At 38.7% G+C, this 20,879-nt stretch overlaps 1 protein-coding gene across 1 annotated transcript; it reads right to left on the bottom strand.

Annotated features, from left to right (window-relative positions):
* Window positions 1-7,461: 7,461 nt before the first annotated feature.
* On the bottom strand, window positions 7,462-20,709 carry FSCN3 (fascin actin-bundling protein 3). The gene is made up of 7 exons (XM_012551018.2): window positions 20,163-20,709; window positions 17,703-18,405; window positions 17,210-17,328; window positions 15,502-15,661; window positions 15,175-15,345; window positions 13,861-14,066; window positions 7,462-7,641 (listed from the first exon to the last, which is right to left on the bottom strand). Exons 1-6 carry the CDS (start codon window positions 20,301-20,303, stop codon window positions 13,861-13,863), a joined length of 1,500 nt encoding a protein of 499 aa, XP_012406472.1. The 5' UTR covers window positions 20,304-20,709; the 3' UTR covers window positions 7,462-7,641.
* Between the last annotated feature and the right edge of the window lie 170 nt (window positions 20,710-20,879).

Below are 20,879 nucleotides of genomic sequence, written 5' to 3'. Positions count from 1 at the left end.
TCAGAGATCTAAAAGAAAAAAATCTAAGAGATCTGAACTAAGGGTATGATCCTCTATTTGGAGAGAAAGTAGAAAAGAAGGAAGGAAGGAAAAAGAGGGAGAGAAGGAGGGAGGGAAAGAGGAAGGAGAGAAGGAGGGAGGAAAAGAGAGAAGAAAAGGAGGAAGGGAGAAAGGGAGGGAAGAAGGGAAAGGAAGAGGGGGGGATAAAGAATGAGAGGGAATAAGGGAGGGAAGGAGAAATTTTCCAACTGACCAATTTGTTTGTGGGCCAGTTCTACTCACAGAAGTAATTTATCCTTCATTCTCAAAAAGGACCATGACATCAGGGAAGTGATGCCATGACATGCAAGTAAATTGGATTTATGTGAAGACAGGCTGTGCAAAGTTACCTGCCTCACTTTTAGATCTTACACAGTTGAAAGCAATAACTAATGTACTTGATAACAGACCAAGAAAATCCTAACATGAAGAGTGAGGTTCATATTTGACAAGATGAAATTTAGTAGGGATATATAAATTCCTGTATGTGTACTAAACACACACACACACACACACAAACATGGGCACAAGGTCAGAGGAGGGATAGTAGTTCATGTAGAAAATATCCCAGGTTTTAAATGACTAAACACTTGATGTGAGTCATCAGGGTGAAGTGACTCTCAGGAAAGTAAAAATAATCTTAGGCTATATTAATAGATGTGCAATGTCCTAAAAATTACTTTGATACTTAAGTGAGCTACCATTGTTCTGTCATCATGGAAACTCCCTCCACTAATATGGATTGCAAAGCCTTGTTCTGTTTTACTCCATCTGATGCTTGTCTAGGTCTTGCCATAAAACAAGTCAAATGCATAGGCTTTCCTCTGTTTCTACTATATATATATATATATATATATATATATATATATATATATAGTTGTGTGTTTAGTACACATATATATAGTTGATTTTTTCTTTGTATGATTTCCATTTCCAAATTTGTCCTTGCCTTATAATAAAGGATAACAATTAGAGGGGGAAATGGTTCAGCAAAACTTATCAAGATATGGTAAAGATCTGACATATGTAGTATTTCACATTCATAGCTTCTCCAAAGGAGCATAGTGGAATTTGACTAAGCTTGGTCAATACCATTTTATAGAATCCCCTACTTCTTTTAATGTGTAGTTTTTATCAAAGCTTGGGCAAGTAGGTGGCTCAATAGATAAAATATCAGGCCTAGAATTAAGAAGACTCATCTTCCTGAGTTCAAATCTGGCCTCAGATATTTACATCTATGGGACCCTACATACGGCACTTAACCCTAATTGCCTCATTTTCCTTATCTGTAAAATGAGCTGTAAGAGAAAACAGCAAATCACTCCAGTATCTTTGCCAAGAAATCCCAAAATAGGATCACAAAGAGTTATACATGAGTAATCAATTAAACAACAACAAAAATTTGGGAGATAACTCTGCAGTGGAGTGTCCATCATAGCCCTCACATTGTCCATTTGTAGACTCTCATTCTCCACATATAACCCACCTCCTTTTCTTTTCATATATATTCTCAATGACAATGTCCTAAACAAGAAAGGCTACTGTCCCATTCTTCACTGATAAGACCATGTAATTCAGTTCATTGCACTATATGAACACCATAATGTGTGTTCTGTTCTAGGTACTACTTTTTAAGAGAGACACTGATAACATATATATTGTGTTTGGAGGAGAATGACCAGAATGATGAGGGGTCTTAAAACCAGGGATATAATTGTAAAGGTAATGTAAATAATTGGCTCTTAATTCTGGAAGATACCCTTTAAAGTTTGATCTGTATTAATGACATTTTTCTCTATTATTTTCTTAAGTCTAAATAATAAAAACAATAAATCAATCCCTGATTGGTAGTTTGGCTATTCCTGAGGTGAAAATTCCAAAACTGAAAGTTTCAATACATACTCCAAGTTAAATCATGTCTAGAGAAATTGAGGGTGTTTACTAGGGAGAAGAGCAGACTTGGGGGAAAATATGAGACTTTCACAAATCACAAATGTCTTGGGTTTTATATATAGTCAGTTTCGTTCCTACAAGCAGAAAGTGGAGCAAGTGGTAGAATTTAGGAGAGGGAGGATAGTAGATATTTCAGTTCAATATAAGCTTTAAAAATGAGAATTGTTTTTAAATCATTATAAGGAAGGAATAAGCAGAAGAGCAGTTTCTGAAAAACCTGGGAAAACTTGTCTGAATTGATGCAAAGTAAAGTGAGCAAAACCAAGAATAACTTATATAGGGAGTACGTTGTAAAGAAATGGACTTTGAAAGATTTTCAAATTCTGATCAATGTAAGAATGAGACACAGTTCCATTTTACTATGCTACCTGACAGAGAGGTACTAAGCTCAAGATGCAGAATAAGTCATATTTTTTTTGTAGACATGATCAGTGTGGGAATTTGTTTTGCTTGATTATGTAACTTAGTTACAAGAATTTTGTTTTTCAAAGAGAAAGGGTAGATAAATGCTTAATTTAAAAAATTAAAATAAAAAAAGCTACAAGGACTTTATTATAAGGTGGTGAATTCTCCATTACTCAGAGTGCTCCTAAATCTTGAAGACTAGCTATGAAGGAGGGTGTAAAAGAGATTCATATATCAAGTAACAGTCTGTTTTAAAAACCTTACAGATCCATTCCAACAAAGGTTCTCTGACTCTTCATACCTCTAGTACAACAGGGTATGTGTAGAAGCCAATTTGAAGCAGTTTGGGAGAGCCTATTATTACATCTTCAATGTGAGCATTTATACTTCTGAAATCAGGAAACTATAAATCAGGACTTGATTTACTGTTTTGTCAGTAGTACAGACATAAGAAAATTATGGAGAAAATGCTAATAGTGTAGATTAAACTCAAAATGTGCCATAGGTATCTCTCCTTGACCTCTAAATATGGTTGTATAGCTATGACATCTCAGAATAGACAATGAGAGTACTTTTGTGATGGATTTTTAAAATAATATTTTACTTTTCATTCTTTTCTTTTCTTTTTGGAAGCAATCAAGGTTAAGTGATTTGATCAAGATGAAGTATCTGAGGCTGGATTTGAACTCAGGTCCTCCTGACTCCGGGGCTAGTGCTTTGTTCACTATGTCATCTAGGTGCCCAGATCCTTTTAATTTTTATAGGAAAAAGCATTATATAAATTTGAGGCTTTATGGTTCTTCTAAAGTAAATCACTTCTTTGCTACAGTTTTAGCCTTTGGGTTTTCTTGTCATTTGTTATAAAACACCAACATTCATCATTTTCCACATGACTTACATTCACAAGAGTTGAAAAGGCTTACACAGCCTACACTAGGGACTAAAAGCCAGGCAGATTCCTAAGAAATCTGTAGGGCAATGATAATCAAACTTTTTTGACCAATATATTCCATTAATTTTTTTTTAAAAGAGCATTCTTTCATGGTTGTATAAACTTAAGGCTCAAAGTCTGATGAGGCAGATTTAAATGGCTCCAAACTTAGTTATAATTCTGCCTATAGAAGTATGATTATGAAACATATGAATGGCTTGCAATGATACCCTTCAGGTAGAGAGAAAGAACTAACAATATCTTGGGGGGGGTGAGGAGGAGAAAGGTTGGGGAGAAGTAGGATACCAGTCCTTTTATAGGAAAAGTTCACAAGCTTACTCTCCTTGATGTGATTGGTTCTCAGAGCTGTTCCACAGTACTTCTCATGCCTTGAAGAAAGGGACACAAGAAATGTAAAGGATAGGCTTTATGAGCAAATCACTAGTATTTATGAGGAATAAGATTGAATTTGTGAGATTCAGTCTTTAACAAAATAAAATAATATGCTTAGAAGCTGATGACTGTTGCACTTATCAAGGAAAGCTAGTTCCTGCAGATGGTTTGTTTTATTTTTCCTCTTGTGATCTGACCCTCTGACCAAGTGCTAGAGGTAAAAAATAAAAACAAAAATAGACATTTCACTGTTATATCTTCCATTTTTCTGGCCATGCAGAAAGGTGATGTTTTAGAGTTGTAGTTGAGATCATGCTGCTACTCCATCTATAGGGGAAGCCCCATCACCTCACTTGTATACACCTGTTCTTTTTTAAGTCTTTCCAGAATTATCCCAAACTCCTACTTCTAGGAGAAAAAAATTCCACATTCTAAGTCTTGATCTTATGTTAAGTTTGCTTTTATCCCCCATACTGGAATACAGCTTCCAGTCTTTAGCAACATGTTGTTGTTTAGTCGATTAGTCATGTCCAACTCTTGATGACCCCATTTGAATTATTTTGGGGGGCAGGGGGCACAGATACTGGAGTGGTTCACTATTTTTTTCTCCAGCTTACTTTACAGATGAGGAAACTGAGGCAAAACAGAGTTAAGTGACTTGGCCAGGATCACTCAGCTAGTAAGTCTGAAGCCAGATTTGAATTCAGTTAAGATAAATCTTCCTGATGCCAGACCCCCATGCTCTGTTGTGCTACTTAGATGCCTTTTAGCAATATAGTTTTTCTCATCAGGCTCTCCAATACACAATATTTTAATCAATATTTATAATTTGAGCATATATATTCTACTGCACAAGAGAGGCAGCTTGGTAGGGTTGTGGAGTCAGAATAACCTTAGGTAATGTCCTGGCTCTGACACATACTAGCTGCCTAAACCTGGACAAATCATAACTTTTCACTGTCTCAAGTAACTTTCAGATTCTCAGTTGCAGAGAAAGTGCCAATTTGTTTCAGTGGATACAATTTCTTACTTGGAGCTTCTGACACCTATGAAATCATAAATTTGGCTAAATAAATAAAAGACCCTACACACATTACTTTACTTCACAAATATACTATTTTTACTGTAGAATATACACATGATAGATATTTTTAAAAGAATGAAAAAATTGGAATGTTTAAAATTATTTAACCATCCAAAATTATTTTTTTATTGTCACTAAAACTATCATTTTTAAAAGTTAAATTTCAAAGGACTAATGAGTTTAAGAGAATGAGATGACAACATCTATTTATTAAACATTACTATTGATTTATAAAACTTTACAAATCTTCCTTGAGAACTCTCAGACATTGATACATTTAAACATGATACTGTTTTCTGCACTAGAGACATTTGGTATCACATAAGTTAGCGTCTCTAGGTTGGTCAATGGCTGCAGGGATAAATAAGCATCCTCTACATTTATTTAAAGTGGCTGGCAACCACTTTAAAGGCTGCCAACATAAAAATGCAATACAAAATGAGCAACAAGCAGATTCTATGTTTGATATGATTGAAAATTCTTTAATTTTTAAAACTGTAGTTGAATTCTGTGTTATATCAATTTGAAAGTTTTCCTTAAATTCAGTTTATTTCAGTAAAACAGTATTTTTAAAGGATGTTTAGCTTAAAAAGATACATGAAGAAACATAGCGCCAAATGGAAGAATTGCAGTACTAACTCTCCTTATATTACTATATTCATTGTTCATTCCCATCTAATTATGCAAAAAGACTTTTGTTGAAACTCTGCTAGTAACTTTCCATCTTTTTTGATACCAATTATCTGTTTTTTCTCAATAGTATTATTTAATTTACATGTAAAGAGAGTTTTCAATTCATTTTTAAAGATTTTTAGTTTCAATCTTTTCCTCCTTTTTCTCCTTTTCTCCCTACTTCCACCTTCCCCAAAACAGTAAACAATCTGATATAGATTATACATGTAGCAATCATTTAAAGCATGTTTTCATATTAGTCACATTGTGAAAGAAAAATCAGAATAATAAGGAAAAATCATGAGAAAGAAAAATCAAATAAAAAAAAAAAAGGTGAAAAAATATGCTTTGAGCTGCATCCAGTCTCCATAGTTCTCTGGATGTGAATGGCATTTTCCATCCCAAATCTATTGGCAATAAGCTGTTCTTGCAAACTAATCACAAAATAGTGAATTCTTTTTTTTTTTTTTACATTAGTTTAAAATTTTCCATTTGATAAATTTTAAAAACAGATTAGGAATTTTTTTTCTGTGTTTTTTAAGTGTAAGAAAATAAAAATTTTTAAAGATGATATTTGGGTTGTTTTTAGTAACAAAAGGATAGTTTTAAAATATCTTGCTAATCATGAAGGTTTCATATTATCAGTAGTTAATATCTCAAGTGATAAAATGGGCTGAATTCAATGATAATGGTTACAAATTCATATTTTAAATAATCTTTATATTTAAAAAAAATTTTGAGCAAGTTCTTATTAGATTTGATTAGGTTGTTTTTACTTTCTTCTCATAACATAGTTGATAAAAAAAAAAAAACTAGGAGTAGAAGTGTCACTCCTACCACTTGGGGGGTGTTATTTTGTGCTTATTATTGAATGCGAAAATATTTTCTTTAACCTATGATTTTTTTTCAGCAATCTTTTGAATCTACCTGCCCATTTTGGAGAGGGTTGTTTTGTTCAAAGTGGTTAATATAATCTTCTTCATGAAGATCTGTTTTCTATCCTTTCCACTTCCTCCCACTGATAAAGCAAGAAAAATACCCTGCTATAAATATGTATAGACAAACAGTATAAGCACCCATGTTGGCTATGTCCAAAAAACATTTGTCTCAAACTGCATTCTGAGTCTATGACCTCTCTATGAAAAGATAGGTAACACATATTTCTAGACTAGATAATCTTAACTGTGTCTCGGCCAATTTTAACATGTCACAGTTCACTCAAAAACAAATAAATAAGTGAAATGCACTACTTCAAACCTTCTGGACTATGGATATCCTATTCTTTCCTCAAGATATTTTACATAACATTTGAAAATCTCTGCAATAATGACTGAATGAGGGCAACTGTGCCAATTTCTGTACTATATATTAGTAAACTTTAATTCCTTAATTTTAGCTAAAATTAATAGAAATAAAAGCCCTGTTATTTATTCTATGCCTCCAATGTATTATCTTGCACACCCAACATGGAAGACTACAGTTCTAGGACATAGATGTTTGATATAGGTGAAAAAAGATGAAAAGGCAGGAAAAGGGAAGAAAGGAATTCCTATTCTTACCTAGAAAACCTTTTTTTATTATTATTTATTTATTTATTTTAAAGAATGGATCTCCCCATCTCACTCATGCTAGAAGTATAATGTCTACTTGAAGGTTGATCCATGCTCTTAGGGGCTTTGATACTGCTCTCTGTCTGGCACTACTCCCAGTCCAGTCCTGGGGCCTCTTCCAATTCATGACAAACTTAGTGTCCATGGCAGATCTGCAATAGCTCGGAGAAATTCCGAATTCCCAAGCTCTAGAGATCTGGCAGTCAGCCTCCCCAGTACTTGGGATTATAGATGCCCATGACAGACCTTTTTGTAGCCCCTTTGAATGTCAGACTCAAATTATCCCAAGGCCTCATAGCCTTAGCCTTTCCACCTTAGTGCCTATCCCAACCCCTCTTCTTCTGTTTCTTAGAAAGAGGCAGCATACAAAAACATTGGTGGCTGGTCATGGTGTATTGTTACCGAACGCAAAAGAGGAGTGGAAGGATAAGCTGTGGCTGGTAGGATTAGGGACTGTGTTGTGGATAATCTTGCAGATCTCATCTTCAGGGTTCCCATCCCGTTGAGTAAGATGATTCCTCCAGAGGGCTTCTTTATGGTAGCATCACATTTATCTGGGTAGGGGGATGTGGAGTAAAATCAGATCAATCAATTATTTATCAAACACTTAAGGGTATATGCTCGATGCTATAGCAAATACCAAAGAGTGCATAAGCTCCCTGACCCCTCAAGGAAATTATAGATTAATAGGGAAGAAAGACATTTACTAGAAAAAGAAACAATATAATGATAAGGGCTTCATTGAAGAAATAGGATTTTTAGTTTGAATGTCAACTTTTCAGTACCTCAATTTCCTTTTCAGGAGAAAGAATATGTTATTCAAGTACAATTTGGACCAGATGACCTCTAAGATGAGATGCCTTCCAGCTCTGAGACACTGTGATTCTCCAAATGATGGATGGGATATTTCAGTAGGCAAAGAGGAACACAAGGGCATTCCAGGCTAGCAAGTAAAAGAGGGGAGGGTGGGGGAAAGCCAGACACGTTCCAAGGACAGTGAGCAGAGAAAAGCACAGAGAATTTCACCATAGGAAAAGACCTTAGCAATAATCTCATACAACATTCTTATTTTAAAGAAGAGAAATTTGAAGTCCAGAAAAGTGACTCCCAGCTTAGCTAAAATGGAATGTTTATGTTGACATCGGTAATGGTGATTGTCTCAAGATACATTCTGTCACTCATACTCTTAGAAAGTTGTATGAGATTTGGAGTAGTTAACTGACTTTTTCATAGTCACACAAATATCAAATGCCTACTTTGTGTCAGGTAGAAAAAGAAAAAAATGAATGTCCCTGTTCTCAAGATATCTGTAATCTACAAGGAAAAAACAATATATACTTAGATGAATAAAGACAAATGCAAAGTAATTTTTTTGGGAAGTGGAGAATACTAGCAAATAGGAAAATTGGTGAGGACTTTTTTTTGTAGGAGATAGCACTTGAATCTTAAAGAGAAGTGGATGTGCCAGAGGTGAAAAGAAAGAAAGCAGTATTCCAACAAGCATAGGGTACAGTTCAGGCATTTAGCTAAATGCTTACATAATACTTTAAGATTTGTAAAGTGCTTTATAAATGTTATTTTATTTAATCATCATAGCAACCTTGGAAGGTAGGGGGCTTTTATTATCCTCATTTTACAGATGAGAAAACTGAGGTTGAAAAGCTAAGTAATGCCCAGAATCATACAGATAGTAAGGATTTAAACTCAGGAAAAAGCACAGAGTCAGAAGATGAAATATTGTGTACAAGGGACAGCAAATGGGCCAGTTTGATTGAAATGTAGAATGCTAAAGGTGAATGATGTATAGTCATCCTGGAAGGATAGAGTGGACCCTATTTTGTGACAAGCTTTAAATGACCTCAGAGTTCATATTTTATTTTAGAAGGAACAGGGAACCATTGAAACTTTTTCAGCAGGGATATGGTCAAACTTTGGTTTTAAGAATATCATTTTGATTAGTAAAGGATAATTTGGAGGGATGCAAAACCCAGATTCAGGATGACCATGATTGTAATAATCTAGAGGTAAAAGAAATGATGAGTGCCTGAACAATGGTTATATTGATAAATGAGAGTATGGGAATGACAAAGAGGCAGACGTGGCATAAGAAATAGTAATAATAGAATAGTAGGATAAGGTAAAGGACAACGAAGATCTGTGGGCAACTTCTATGTCCTGTGTGAATCTAAGTGATTAAAGTTTTAGGAGGAAATGAGTTCTATTTTAGAAATGTTTCCTTTGAGATGCCTACTAGCAAATAGTTGGAGATGTGGAACTGGAGGTCAAGAAAGGAATTATTATTATCTGGATATGTAGATTTGGGAGTCCCATTACATAGCAACTACAGTTGAACTCACAGGAACTAATGAAGTCCTCAAGTGAGATAGAGTAAGAAAAGAGAGTGTATGGTCCTAGAACAAAACCCTAGAATGCATTTTCCCATAGGAAGCAGTATGTAGATGATCATCCTGCAAAAAAGACTGAAAAGGGCCAGTTCAGAAAGGAAGGGAGAAAAGGATAGCAGGTATAGGAGCCAAATCTTCCTGACTCCATCTACTACAATCTCCAAGTACAAAATTGGGAAGGCAGATTGGGGAATGTTTATTATGTCAGGCTAAAAGATTGGAACTATGCACAGGGAGATCATTGGTGCTTTTTGAGATGCAGAATAACTTGATCTAACCAGTGGTATTAAAATCAACTAGAAACAGATCTCTGCTGACATGGATATCACATAAATTATATTATCTATGTTTTATTGTATTTCTGTTTATTTTACTAAACATTTCCCAATTATATCTTAATCTTGCTTTCTGAGTTCATTTGGCCAGCCAGCATGGAGCCTGACTACCTCTGATCTGAGCCATTCTGTAGGAAAACTAATCTGATGTCAATATGGAACAATAAGAATTGAGAAAAGTTGGACAAGGTCACCTGTTAGGAAACCTTTCAATAAACTAAGTATGAGGCATTGAGGACCTAAAATAAGATAGTGGGACATTGTCCAAAGATATGGGAAAGCAGAATTGATAAAGCAATAGCATTTAATAACTAAGAAGTTAGGGAAAGGAAGAAATAAAAAAATACATATTCAGATTTTGAGGATGGATACTTGGGATAATAGAAATAGGAAAATGAGGAGCCAGGTTCAGAAGAAAGATGAGGAATTCATAGTTTCAGAAACATACAAGATAAAACAGAATGTAACCCATGAGAAAGGTCAGGCTATTGATGTAGATTTGGGAGTCATCTGATGCTTAGAGACGCATATACATACATTCTCTCTTTAAATCTTCCTCTTTCTGATTCACCCCTATTAGTGGACTTTTCAAAGGCTTAGATATAGGCAAGGATGTCTATACTTAGCACACAAACACTCTTCTAGTGTGATAGTGGGAATTCCCACTTGTTTTTGGCCACCATATGAAAGCATTTTTTGGAGGGCCATTTCTTTATTCTATCTATTGAATTTAGGTTAGAGAATTTGAATGGCAAGGTGACACGTTTAGAAGTATCTATCAACTGATAAATTCTTGGTACAAATCATTTAATCTTTCTAAGCTTCAGTTTCTTCATCTGGAAAAGAAGGGCTGAGTCGAGATGGCCTCAAAGATCCTTCTCAGCTCTAAATCTAGGATGTAGGATTCTCTAACCTAGAAGTATTTCCACTCCTCTTTTCTCTCTCAACTATTGCTACAATCAGATAATCGACTAACATTTAATAAGTACCTAGGATAGGTCAGGTCTTGTGCTGGATGTTGGGGATACAAAAAAAAAAAGAAAGAAAGAAAGAAAGAAATATCCCTTTAATGTCTAGAAACTCATCATTTACCGGGTGGAACCTACATATATACAAAAGGAAAAAAGAACACATATACAAAAGGAAAACAAAGGAAATTGAAGGGAGAAGGCACCAAAACTGGTGGGAATCAGAAAAGGCCTCAAAGTAGATGGTGCTGGAGCTTTGCCTCAAAGGTAGATCCAGAGAGAAGAAGAGAATTTCAGTAGTGGGGCCACAGTTTGTGCAGAGAGGCAGGAAGGAGACTATTGGAAACTGTAATGAAGTCAATTTGGCCTGAGTGTAGAGTTCTGACAAACTACTAATCTACAGTCAACCTGAAAAGACAGTCCTGAAGCCAGATTATGAATAGTGTTTAATGCCAAATAAGAGTCCATATTGTATCATCCTGAGCAGGGAAGTGATCTCTGTTAGCAATATCAGTTAGGCAACTGTGGGGAAGACAAATTAGAGAGAAGAGGCCAATTTAGAGGTGATTTCAATAATGAGGGCCTGCCTTGAAAGGTATTGGAACCAACATTAAAACTTAATTAGTGCACATACAGGTCCCTTTCCCTTCTTTATAATCTCTTTGGGATATAATCCCAGTAGTAACACTGCTGGATCAAAGGGTATGCACAGTTTGATAACTTTTTGAGCATAGTTCTAAACTACTCTCCAGAATGGTTGGATTCGTTCACAACTCCACCAACAATGCATCAATGTCCCAGTTTTCCTGCATCCCTCCAACAATCATCATTATTTTTTCCTGTCATCTTAGCCAATCTGACAAGTGTGTAGTGGTATCTTAGAGTTGTCTTAATTTGCATTTCTCTGATTAATAATGACTTGGAGCATCTTTTCATATGACTAGAAATAGTTTCAGTTTCTTCATCTGAGAATTGTCTGTTCATATCCTTTGACCATTTTTCAATTGGAGAATGGCTTAATTTTTTTATAAATTAGAGTTAATTCTTTATATATTTGGAAATGAGGCCTTTATCAGAACCTTTGACTGTAAAAATATTTTCCCAGTTTATTGCTTCCCTTCTAATCTTGTCTGCATTAGTTTTGTTTGTACAAAAACTTTTCAGTTTGGTATAATCGAAATTTTCTATTTTGTGATCAGTAATGATCTCTAGTTCTTCTTTGGTCATAAAGACCTTTTTGTAGTGGCTAGAAACTGGAAACTGACTGGATGTCCATCAGTTGGAGAATGGCTGAATAAATTGTGGTATATGAATATTATGGAATATTACTGTTCTGTAAGAAATGACCAACAGGATGATTTCAGAAAGGCCTGGAGAGACTTACACGAACTGATGCTGAGTGAAATGAGCAGGACCAGGAGATCATTATATACGTCAACAACAATACTATATGATGACAGTTCTGATGGACCTGGCCATCCTCAACAACGAGATCAACCAAATCATTTCCAGTGGAGCAGTAATGAACTGAACCAGCTATGCCCAGAGAAAGAACTCTGGGAGATGACTAAAAACCATTACATTGAATTCTAATCCCTATATTTATGCCCACCTGCATTTTTGATTTCCTTCACAAGCTAATTGTAAAATATTTCAGAGTCTGATTCTTTTTGTACAGCAAAATAACGTTTTGGTCATGTATACTTATTGTGTATCTAATTTATATTTTAATGTACTTAACATCTACTGGTCATCCTGCCATCTAGGGAGGGGTGGGGGTAAAAGGTGAAAAATTGGAACAAGAGGTTTGGCAATTGTTAATGATGTAAAGTTACCCATGCATATATCCTGTAAATAAAAGGCTATTAAATTAAAAAAAAAAACTTAATTAGTTCTGGGGATTAAGGGACAGAGCTTGTTGATAATCTAAATATAAAAACCAGCCCATCAGAAGGCAGAAGTTGCTTTTCCTCAGGCACATGTAAACATAGTAATGGAAAAGTAGGGAAACTACATTCAACTGAATTCACTGTATCCTTGCCAAATATCCTTTACATATTATGCAAGTATATAGTTTAAACTCTGTAATAATAATAATAACGAGGGCCTGAATTAGAGTGGTTATGATATGTATAAGGAGAAGGTGATAGATACAAGAGATATAAAGGTGGTAGAATCAGTGAGACTTGAAAACTGATAGGATCTGGTGGTGATGGGGTAAGTGAAAGTAAGTAGAGAGTAAATACATTTGACTAGAGATCTTGACAGAAAAGAGGAAATTAGAAGGGATTGGGGGCAGTTAAGAACAAAGATTTTTGGATATGTTGAGTTTGAGATGTCTATGGGATATTCAGGTAATCAGTGAAGTTGAATTAGAGAGTTCAAAGAAGAGATGAAGGCTGAATATATAGATTTGAGAATCATTGGCAGGGAGATGACAGTTGAAACGATGAGCTGATAAAATAAGTGAAAGAGATTCTATAGAAGGAAGAAAAGAGGATCCAAAATATGTATAGATGAATTGCACATGTTTAACATATATTGAATTACTTGCCATTTAGGGGAGGAGGTACGGGAAGGGAGGGAAAAAATTTGGAACATAAGGTTTTGCAAGGGTGAATGTTGAAAATTATCCATGCATATGTTTTGAAAATCAAAAACTTTAACAAAAAAATTTTTTTAAAGGGAATCCAAGACAGAGCCTTACATGAAGCGTAGAGAACATGGATGATGATCCTACAATGAAGACCCAAAAGGATTAGAGAGACTCATGACAGAACAATGTTATAAAACTCTAGGAAAGAGAGAGTATCCAGAAGGATAGAGGTTAAGTGACATAGAGAGGTCAAGAACTATGGGGACCCAAGAAAGGCAACTGGATTTAGCAATAAAGAAAATACTAGTGATAGAATAGATGCCACTGTACGGTGGGAACAGAGATCAAATTGAGAAGTGACTGGAGGCAATGAGAATAAATAACCTTTTCTAGGAATTTGTAAGAGGGAAGAGAAATATAGGATAATAGCTAAAAGGGATGGTTGGGATGGGTGAAGGTTTTCTCATACCTAAAACTCCCAGAGACATTCGCTGGTGATGGCCTCGCTGTCAGCTAGCAAGACACCACTGCTGTCAGCCCGTATGTAGTAGCCATTGGGGGCCAGTACAGCAAGGAGGTTGCTGCCTCGTAGTTCTAGACAGAAGTTGAGAGCAAACTTTCCCCAAGGACGGAAGGTGCCATAGGCTGTCAGGGACCAGAACGTGCCACCCTGTGCTGCAAGGGTAGGAGAACTGAGGTCATTAAGTGATGTGAAAGGGAAGCATGTACCTCAAGTCCCTGGACACCTGAGTGGGAGCATGGACACATCACCACATTACCATCATCAATCATACTTCTTCCTTTCCTCCCCAAATCTCCCACCCCATATCAGCTGTGCTCTAGCTAATCATAATATTAACTAGCTAGCATTTAAATAGTTTTAGGAAGCACTTTATATAGATTATTTCATTTGATCCTCACAACAACCATGGGAGGTAGTGCTATTATTATTCACATTTTACAGATGAGGAAACTGAGTCACCCAGTTAGCAAGTATCTGACTTCCTTATTCCACATGCAGGGCTCTATGGATTGTATCACCTGGCTGCCTCAGAGAAGAGGAGAGATATAGATCTCTGTGCTATGTCTTCCCAAACTTGGGATCTGCAATAAGAGCAATGGGGAAACACCTTCCTCCTTAGATCGACTTGAAAAAAACCCCATCTACTTTTTTTCATGTATCAATCTACTGGTCCCACCTTCCACTTTAGTCCCAGGACAATTTCCTACCAGCCCCACCCCCTTTTCCCCAGTTTATCCCCTTCAATATTTCAGGATGAGCTGCCCTACAATTGACTTTAATTTACCCCCGTGGCTAGACTCTTGTTGAAGAGGCAGGAATAAGGAAAAGTCAGAGGAAAAGTGGACTTAATTTAACTTAGGATAGAGAGATTTTTAAGTAAAGTGTGTCTTCAGAAAATCTTAAAACCTTAGGGAGTGGTGTGGCAGCAAGGGCACTGGATTAGGAGTCATGACATATGGATTCAAGGCACATCCCAGCACTGCCATTAATCTGCTGAATAACCTCATTCAAACTACCCCACCTTTCTAGGCCCTTGCCAAAGAGATAAGTTAGATCAGATTGCCTTCAAGATCTTCTCCAACTCCAACAACATAAATATTAAGAACTGGAAGGGACTTGGAGACTATCCAACCTAGACTCCCCCTTTCCCAAGTCCTGGGAGGGATGAGTTGGGGAAGAAGCTAATAGACACTGAGCAATGATCCCCAGATCCCTTCTGGCACATCCATGGGGAGAGATTGGGATGAGAGTAGCACTCACCCTGGAAATGGTAAATGCTTTGCCTGCAGGGCAGTAGCTGGATACAGTCTGGCTGGTCCATGTTACACTGTAGTTGGTCATGTTCTGATGATGTACCCACATAGCCATAGCGACCTCTCAGTGCCAGGAAGGGTCGATTGACTAAGCAAATCCTAAATTCTTCAGAGGGGCCTGGGGGAAATGGGAGTAGAGGTCAATGGAGAAGATAATTATTCTGAGCTCTTTCAGATGTGATGTACTAGGGAGAGACTAGGTATGGAAAAGCATTATTCATGGATTCCTGGTCCAGAAGATCCTAAGATGAACGTTGCCTTTCCCTCCACTTACCGGGATGTGAAGAAGTAGCTATCAAGAACCCATTAGATGTGACACCCACATAGCGTCCATTAGCAGCCCGTAGAATAATCTTGCCACAGTTCCAATTCACACAGAAAATAGCCTCAGGCTCTAGTTTTTGTCCATCTCCCACCACAGCCCTATGTGACCTCTAGAGAGGGAGAAAGTTTCAGTATTAGGGCAGAGTCCAGGTTCTCTCTCAAATCTTGCCTCTGAAGTCTTCTCTCAGGCTATTAACATTGACTTCACTCAGGAATTTTTAACCTTTTTTGTGTCACAAACCCCTCTGTCTAAACCCTCCTCAGATTAATGCATTGAAATGTGTAAAATACACTGCAAAGAAAACTATCCTGAAATAGTTATTAAAATTTTTTTTGCTACCCAAGTTACTGTTCCATCTGATAATTATCTCTAGCCTAAGATCCTCTGGTCTGGAACTTCATTTTTCTTTTCTTCCATACTCATCCCAGAAAAACCTATTATCAATAGAGGATGAATCATGGTTCACAAAGGGTTAGAGAGTAGGACAGAACAGGGAAAGAGAGGCAGTGTTGTGGGAATGGAAATGAACATTGGACCAGGAGTAAGGATATTCACGGGTTCAAATCCTGCCTGGAACAAATACTAGCTGCATGATTCTGGGCAAGTTAATTTTTCTGAGCCTTAGCTCCCTCAATTTGAAAATAAAGAAGTTGGAAGCTCTAAATCTGTGATCCTATGGAACTTACAAATAATAATAGTTAACATTTATAGAGGGTTTGTTATGTGAGAGATACTATGGTTAGTGCTTCACAAATTATCATCTCATTTGATTCTCATAACAACCTGGGAGGGAGGGGCTATTATTATCCCCATCTTATAGATGGGGAAACTGAGGCAAGTGACTTGTCCAAAGTTAGTACATATCTGAAGTCACATTCCTGACTCCAAGCCTAGTACTCTATCTCCCATGCTACTTAGCTGCCTGTGAATTTCTCTGAGTCTCAGTTTGCCATCTATAAAATAAGGATGATGTTTGAAATATCTATTGCACAGGGCTGTCACATGCAAATGAAATAATATACACTAAATGACAAACTGGCTATTATTAATATAATATTATTATTGCCGTTAGAATTATTAAAGAGGAAAAAGTTCTTCAATATCATCTTCAAAATTTCTGGGGAGGTTTTGTAGCCCTAGAGATTTATATTTATAGTGTGTTCCAACTCTGGATTCTGTAGCCCAACCCTCCTATAATCTAATCCAGGGTTTCTTAAACTTTTACTCAAAGTCTGCTTTCTGCCTGGGAAATTTTTGCATGACCTCGGGTATATAGATATATAAAATAGATATCCAAATCAAACATTTGCTGATAATAAGCAAATGTGACCCCACATTCCATATGTGCAGTTAGGAGTCTCCATAGGAGATTCCTGATCCACACTTTAATAAACTTGGATCTAGTTTATTAAAGGAACAAAAGAAAGGCTTATGCTCAGGATCCACAGGGGCAAATCAGAATGAATTAGGGATTAGGAACACAAGCATCTCAATTTTTAGTAGGACATTTATTCTGGAAAGGACAACTTGTCACTTCTATTGTGAGTTGGGGCCCTAGGGTCCTAGGGTGTGCACCTTGGTTGGGAAGAATGTAAAACTTTGGGAGTTTTTATTCCTTCAGATTGTCCTGGGTCAGCTTTTAGGCCCGTAATCTTACCTGTGCTAAATATTGGCCAGTCACTGAACGGAGTTGAATGGCATTAGTATTTGGATTACTCTCATATTGGAAGAAAGACATAGGAGTCATCCGCTCAGATCTAGCACAGACTTCCAAATCTGCAGAAAGAGGGATTTTCATCACAAGTAGCCCAGGGTCCGGGGTCAGCCCCTGCTCCTGCTTCTCCAGTCTCTTTTCTACCTGCACAAAACCCAGACCCCACCATCTCCCATCAGCATTTCCTCATTGCATTATTTGTCTGTGTGGAATGGTCCATACCAGACACTGCGGGGCATTTTACAGGGAGGAGAAGGACACAGCCCCTTTCATCCAGAGACTCTATCTGCCTCGAGGCCTATTTCTATTCTTTATTTACAGATTCTTCCCTTCGTAGGGTTCAGCATTTTTCATGCATCCCCCTCTCCCCTGCTCTCCTTAATTCATCTCCTCTACGCATTTTTCCTCCACCCTTCCCACCAGCTCAGTCACTTGCCTGAAACGATGGTGACAAATTTCCGATTCTTAGATTTGATAGTGATCCAGGCTGTGCAATGCTGTAGTACAAACCACTCCTCTCCCCCCATGGCGTTGGAGCCCAGAGCCAGGAGGGCGCGGGAGCCCTGCGGGTACAAGAGGCATCCCTCCCCATCGCCCAAGGCCACCTGCCCACCGGGCCGCAGCTGGAGGTGAAAGGCCGTTTGCGGCGAGGGCCTGCTGACCAACCTGGCGTTTTGGGACAGGAAGTGGTGGGAAGAAGACTCGAGGTGGTAGAGCCCGTCGTGGAAGTGCAGCAGGAAGCCGCACTCCTCCAGGTAAGGCACAGGAGCATCCACCCAGGCGCAGCCCTGCTCGGGACTGGCCCGGACGTAGCAGCGGGTGATGGGGCTGTAGAGCATCACGTGGACGTGCAAGGCCGGCCGCGGGGCCCACATGTGGTAGGCGGAGAGCACTCTGGAGGTGCAGAACACATCCTCGCCATCGGACTCCAGGTAGTGGCCAGTGACCATGCACTGAAGCGTCCACTTGCCGTGGCGGTGGAAGCGAAGCAGGAAGTAGCCGTGCTGCGAGTTCTCGGGCCACCCACAATAGACGGAGCCGTCTCCCTCCGGCAGCAAGATGTGGCCGTGGACGCTCTGGAGGCGAACCACGGCCTGGGAATCCTCATCCTGTTCATTGCACACTATTAATTCCCAGGTCTGCAGAGAACTCCCAGGGAGGGAGGAGGGAGATATTAGTGCCCACCAGATTACTGCTCCTAAGCTGCTCATTCACAGCGCCCTGGACGTCATCGCACCTTGACCAGTGTGCTTACCATCGGAGATTTTAAGCCAGTCTCGTCAAACCACAGTTTCTCATGTGGTTTAAAAAAAAGTTCATAGGTTCATAGACTTAGAAATGGAAAAGGCCAACCTTCTCATTTTACAGAGAGGGAAACTGAGGCAGATAGTGGGGAAGTGACTTGGCCAGTCACACATATCTGAGGCAGGATATGAACTCAAGCCTTTTTGACTTCGAGCCCCATGCTCTATCAAAGGCATCATGGTGCTTTTCTAGTTAGCTCAACAGGAATATTCAATCCTCTATTCTCAATTTCCTCCAAGAAAGTCTCACTTTTCTCTCTCAGACACTATACTATAGTCAGGAAACAGGTGTGTCGGCTCTGTTGCTCAGCCTGTTATCTCCATTCCCAGAACCAACTGTTTTTAAGAGTAGTCATCACACAGAATTCTATCTCTACCTGATGTGTCAGAGATGAACAACAAGTAGCTCAGGTCCAAGGAGCAAGTTTGGGGCTGTAAGCTGTAATTGCCTTGATAGAGGGTGGGGCTTGTCAATAAGAAATGAGTGAATTCTGTCCCAGACACCAGTCATGTGATTCTGTCAAGCCTAAGCCTTTAGATTTCATATTTTCTAGAGATAATGTGTTGACCATAGACATAGAAATTGTGTGTACATGTGTGTATCTGTGAGGTGCTCAGAGGCAGATCTAGATCAAACAGTTTTCCAACATGGGGATAAAATTTAGGGGGCTCTGGTAGCACTTCTGGTCTTCTGAGCTCAACACACCTAGTCATCAAGAATAATTAGTTAAAATTGGAAACTCCCACATGTAGCCCACTAGGCACTGATAAAACCCCAGCGGAGCTCTTTACTGGCTGGCCATCTGCTCCCCACTCCCCTCAAGCAGCATTTGAGGAACAGCATGGCTCTGAAATACTTGTCCTAGGAAATATGCACTTATGCTATTTGCTTTGGGTATAAAAATTGATATTTAAATGTTCTCAATGGAAAGGGAGAATTTGAAGTAAGAATATAGAGACAAAGAACCCAGTTCCAGTCTCTGTTCCATGCCTTTCTTCTTATGGAATCCATGAGTTCTTGGAATTCTTCACATGTGTCTCTGCTGGATCTCTCCTTTTCTCCTATTCCCTTTTTGAGATGAGAAATCAGGACTTAGTGTTACATATACCTTCCCCCTTTCCCTTATATTTATATCTATATCTATGTATATGTATATGAAAACACACACACATATATATGTGTATATGTATACACACACACACACACACACACATATATATGATTTTCCCTTGCGACCCCATAGTCCTTCATTCTAGCTTGAGGATCTGGAAGTCTCTCCCTTTATGATGTCACAGTGCCTCTGTGCTGACACTACAGGGAGCAGAGGGTGAGAGAGCTGCCAGAGCAGAGAGAGGCAGGAAGACTGGAAGTGAACCGTGGACTTATTAAAGGTTCTGATGAGGTAAGATGGAGTTGGAGATGGAGACACCACGGGCACAGCACAGAAAGGACCCAGGAATGCCAGTGATAGAAGCAAGCAAAAGGGCTGAGAGCCAGGGCAGGAGAAAAGGTGCCGACATTCCCAAGACAGGGAATGTGATTTGAGCATCAGCATTGTGATACCCCACTCACCCCAGTGATGGCTGGTTACCTGTCTCCTGCCTAAGCCTTTAGCTACAGCAGTGATTTTATTTCCATAGTTCTCAGCTGTTAGATAGGTGCCAGCCCAGCTGATAAGGCCAACCTTCTGGTCCTCCGGCCGGGACCCATGAAGCATCCAATCCTCCTCCATGGGGCCGGCGCCACACTTGATGACTCCGTCCGGCCCAGCCTCGTCCTAGCATGCACCTGCAGGCCATAGGGCCAGGAACAGGGCCCCAGGATCAACAAGGGAGGGAACCTAAAGGGGGAACCTCCTTGGGCGAGTGCCCTCCCTGCTGGACCTAACCACCTCTGTGACCCGTGGGCATTATGACCATAAAGGCTACTGCTGCCTTTCCCTAGAGGGCTGCCTGTCATTAATTACCCTATAGTGGGACAAGGCACGGTCCCAATCCTTCACCACTACATCCCTCCACATTTGTCAAATTGTCACTCCAGAGTGCGTGACAATCTCAGGACCATGGCAGTCTTCTATATTCTGAGCTTGGGCAGAGAGCCATGTGGGATCTAAGACTAGAAATCACAAACCTCTTTGTTCTTCTACGGCCACCTTGTGACTTCAGGCAAGTCCTCTTTCTGATCTTTCTTTCTTTGTTAAACAGGAGAAGACATTCTGTCTTTATTCAGGGGTATGAGGTTCCCTTAGGGTTGAGGAACCCCTCTAGCCTAAGAATGTGAGGGGAAAAAAACCATAGCAAAACTATTG

This window comes from Sarcophilus harrisii, chromosome 5, assembly GCF_902635505.1.
Source record: "Sarcophilus harrisii chromosome 5, mSarHar1.11, whole genome shotgun sequence".
NCBI classification, from domain to species: Eukaryota; Metazoa; Chordata; class Mammalia; order Dasyuromorphia; family Dasyuridae; genus Sarcophilus; species Sarcophilus harrisii.
The sequence above is the reverse complement of the archived record's forward strand: the minus strand, read 5'-3'. Positions and strand labels throughout refer to the sequence as shown.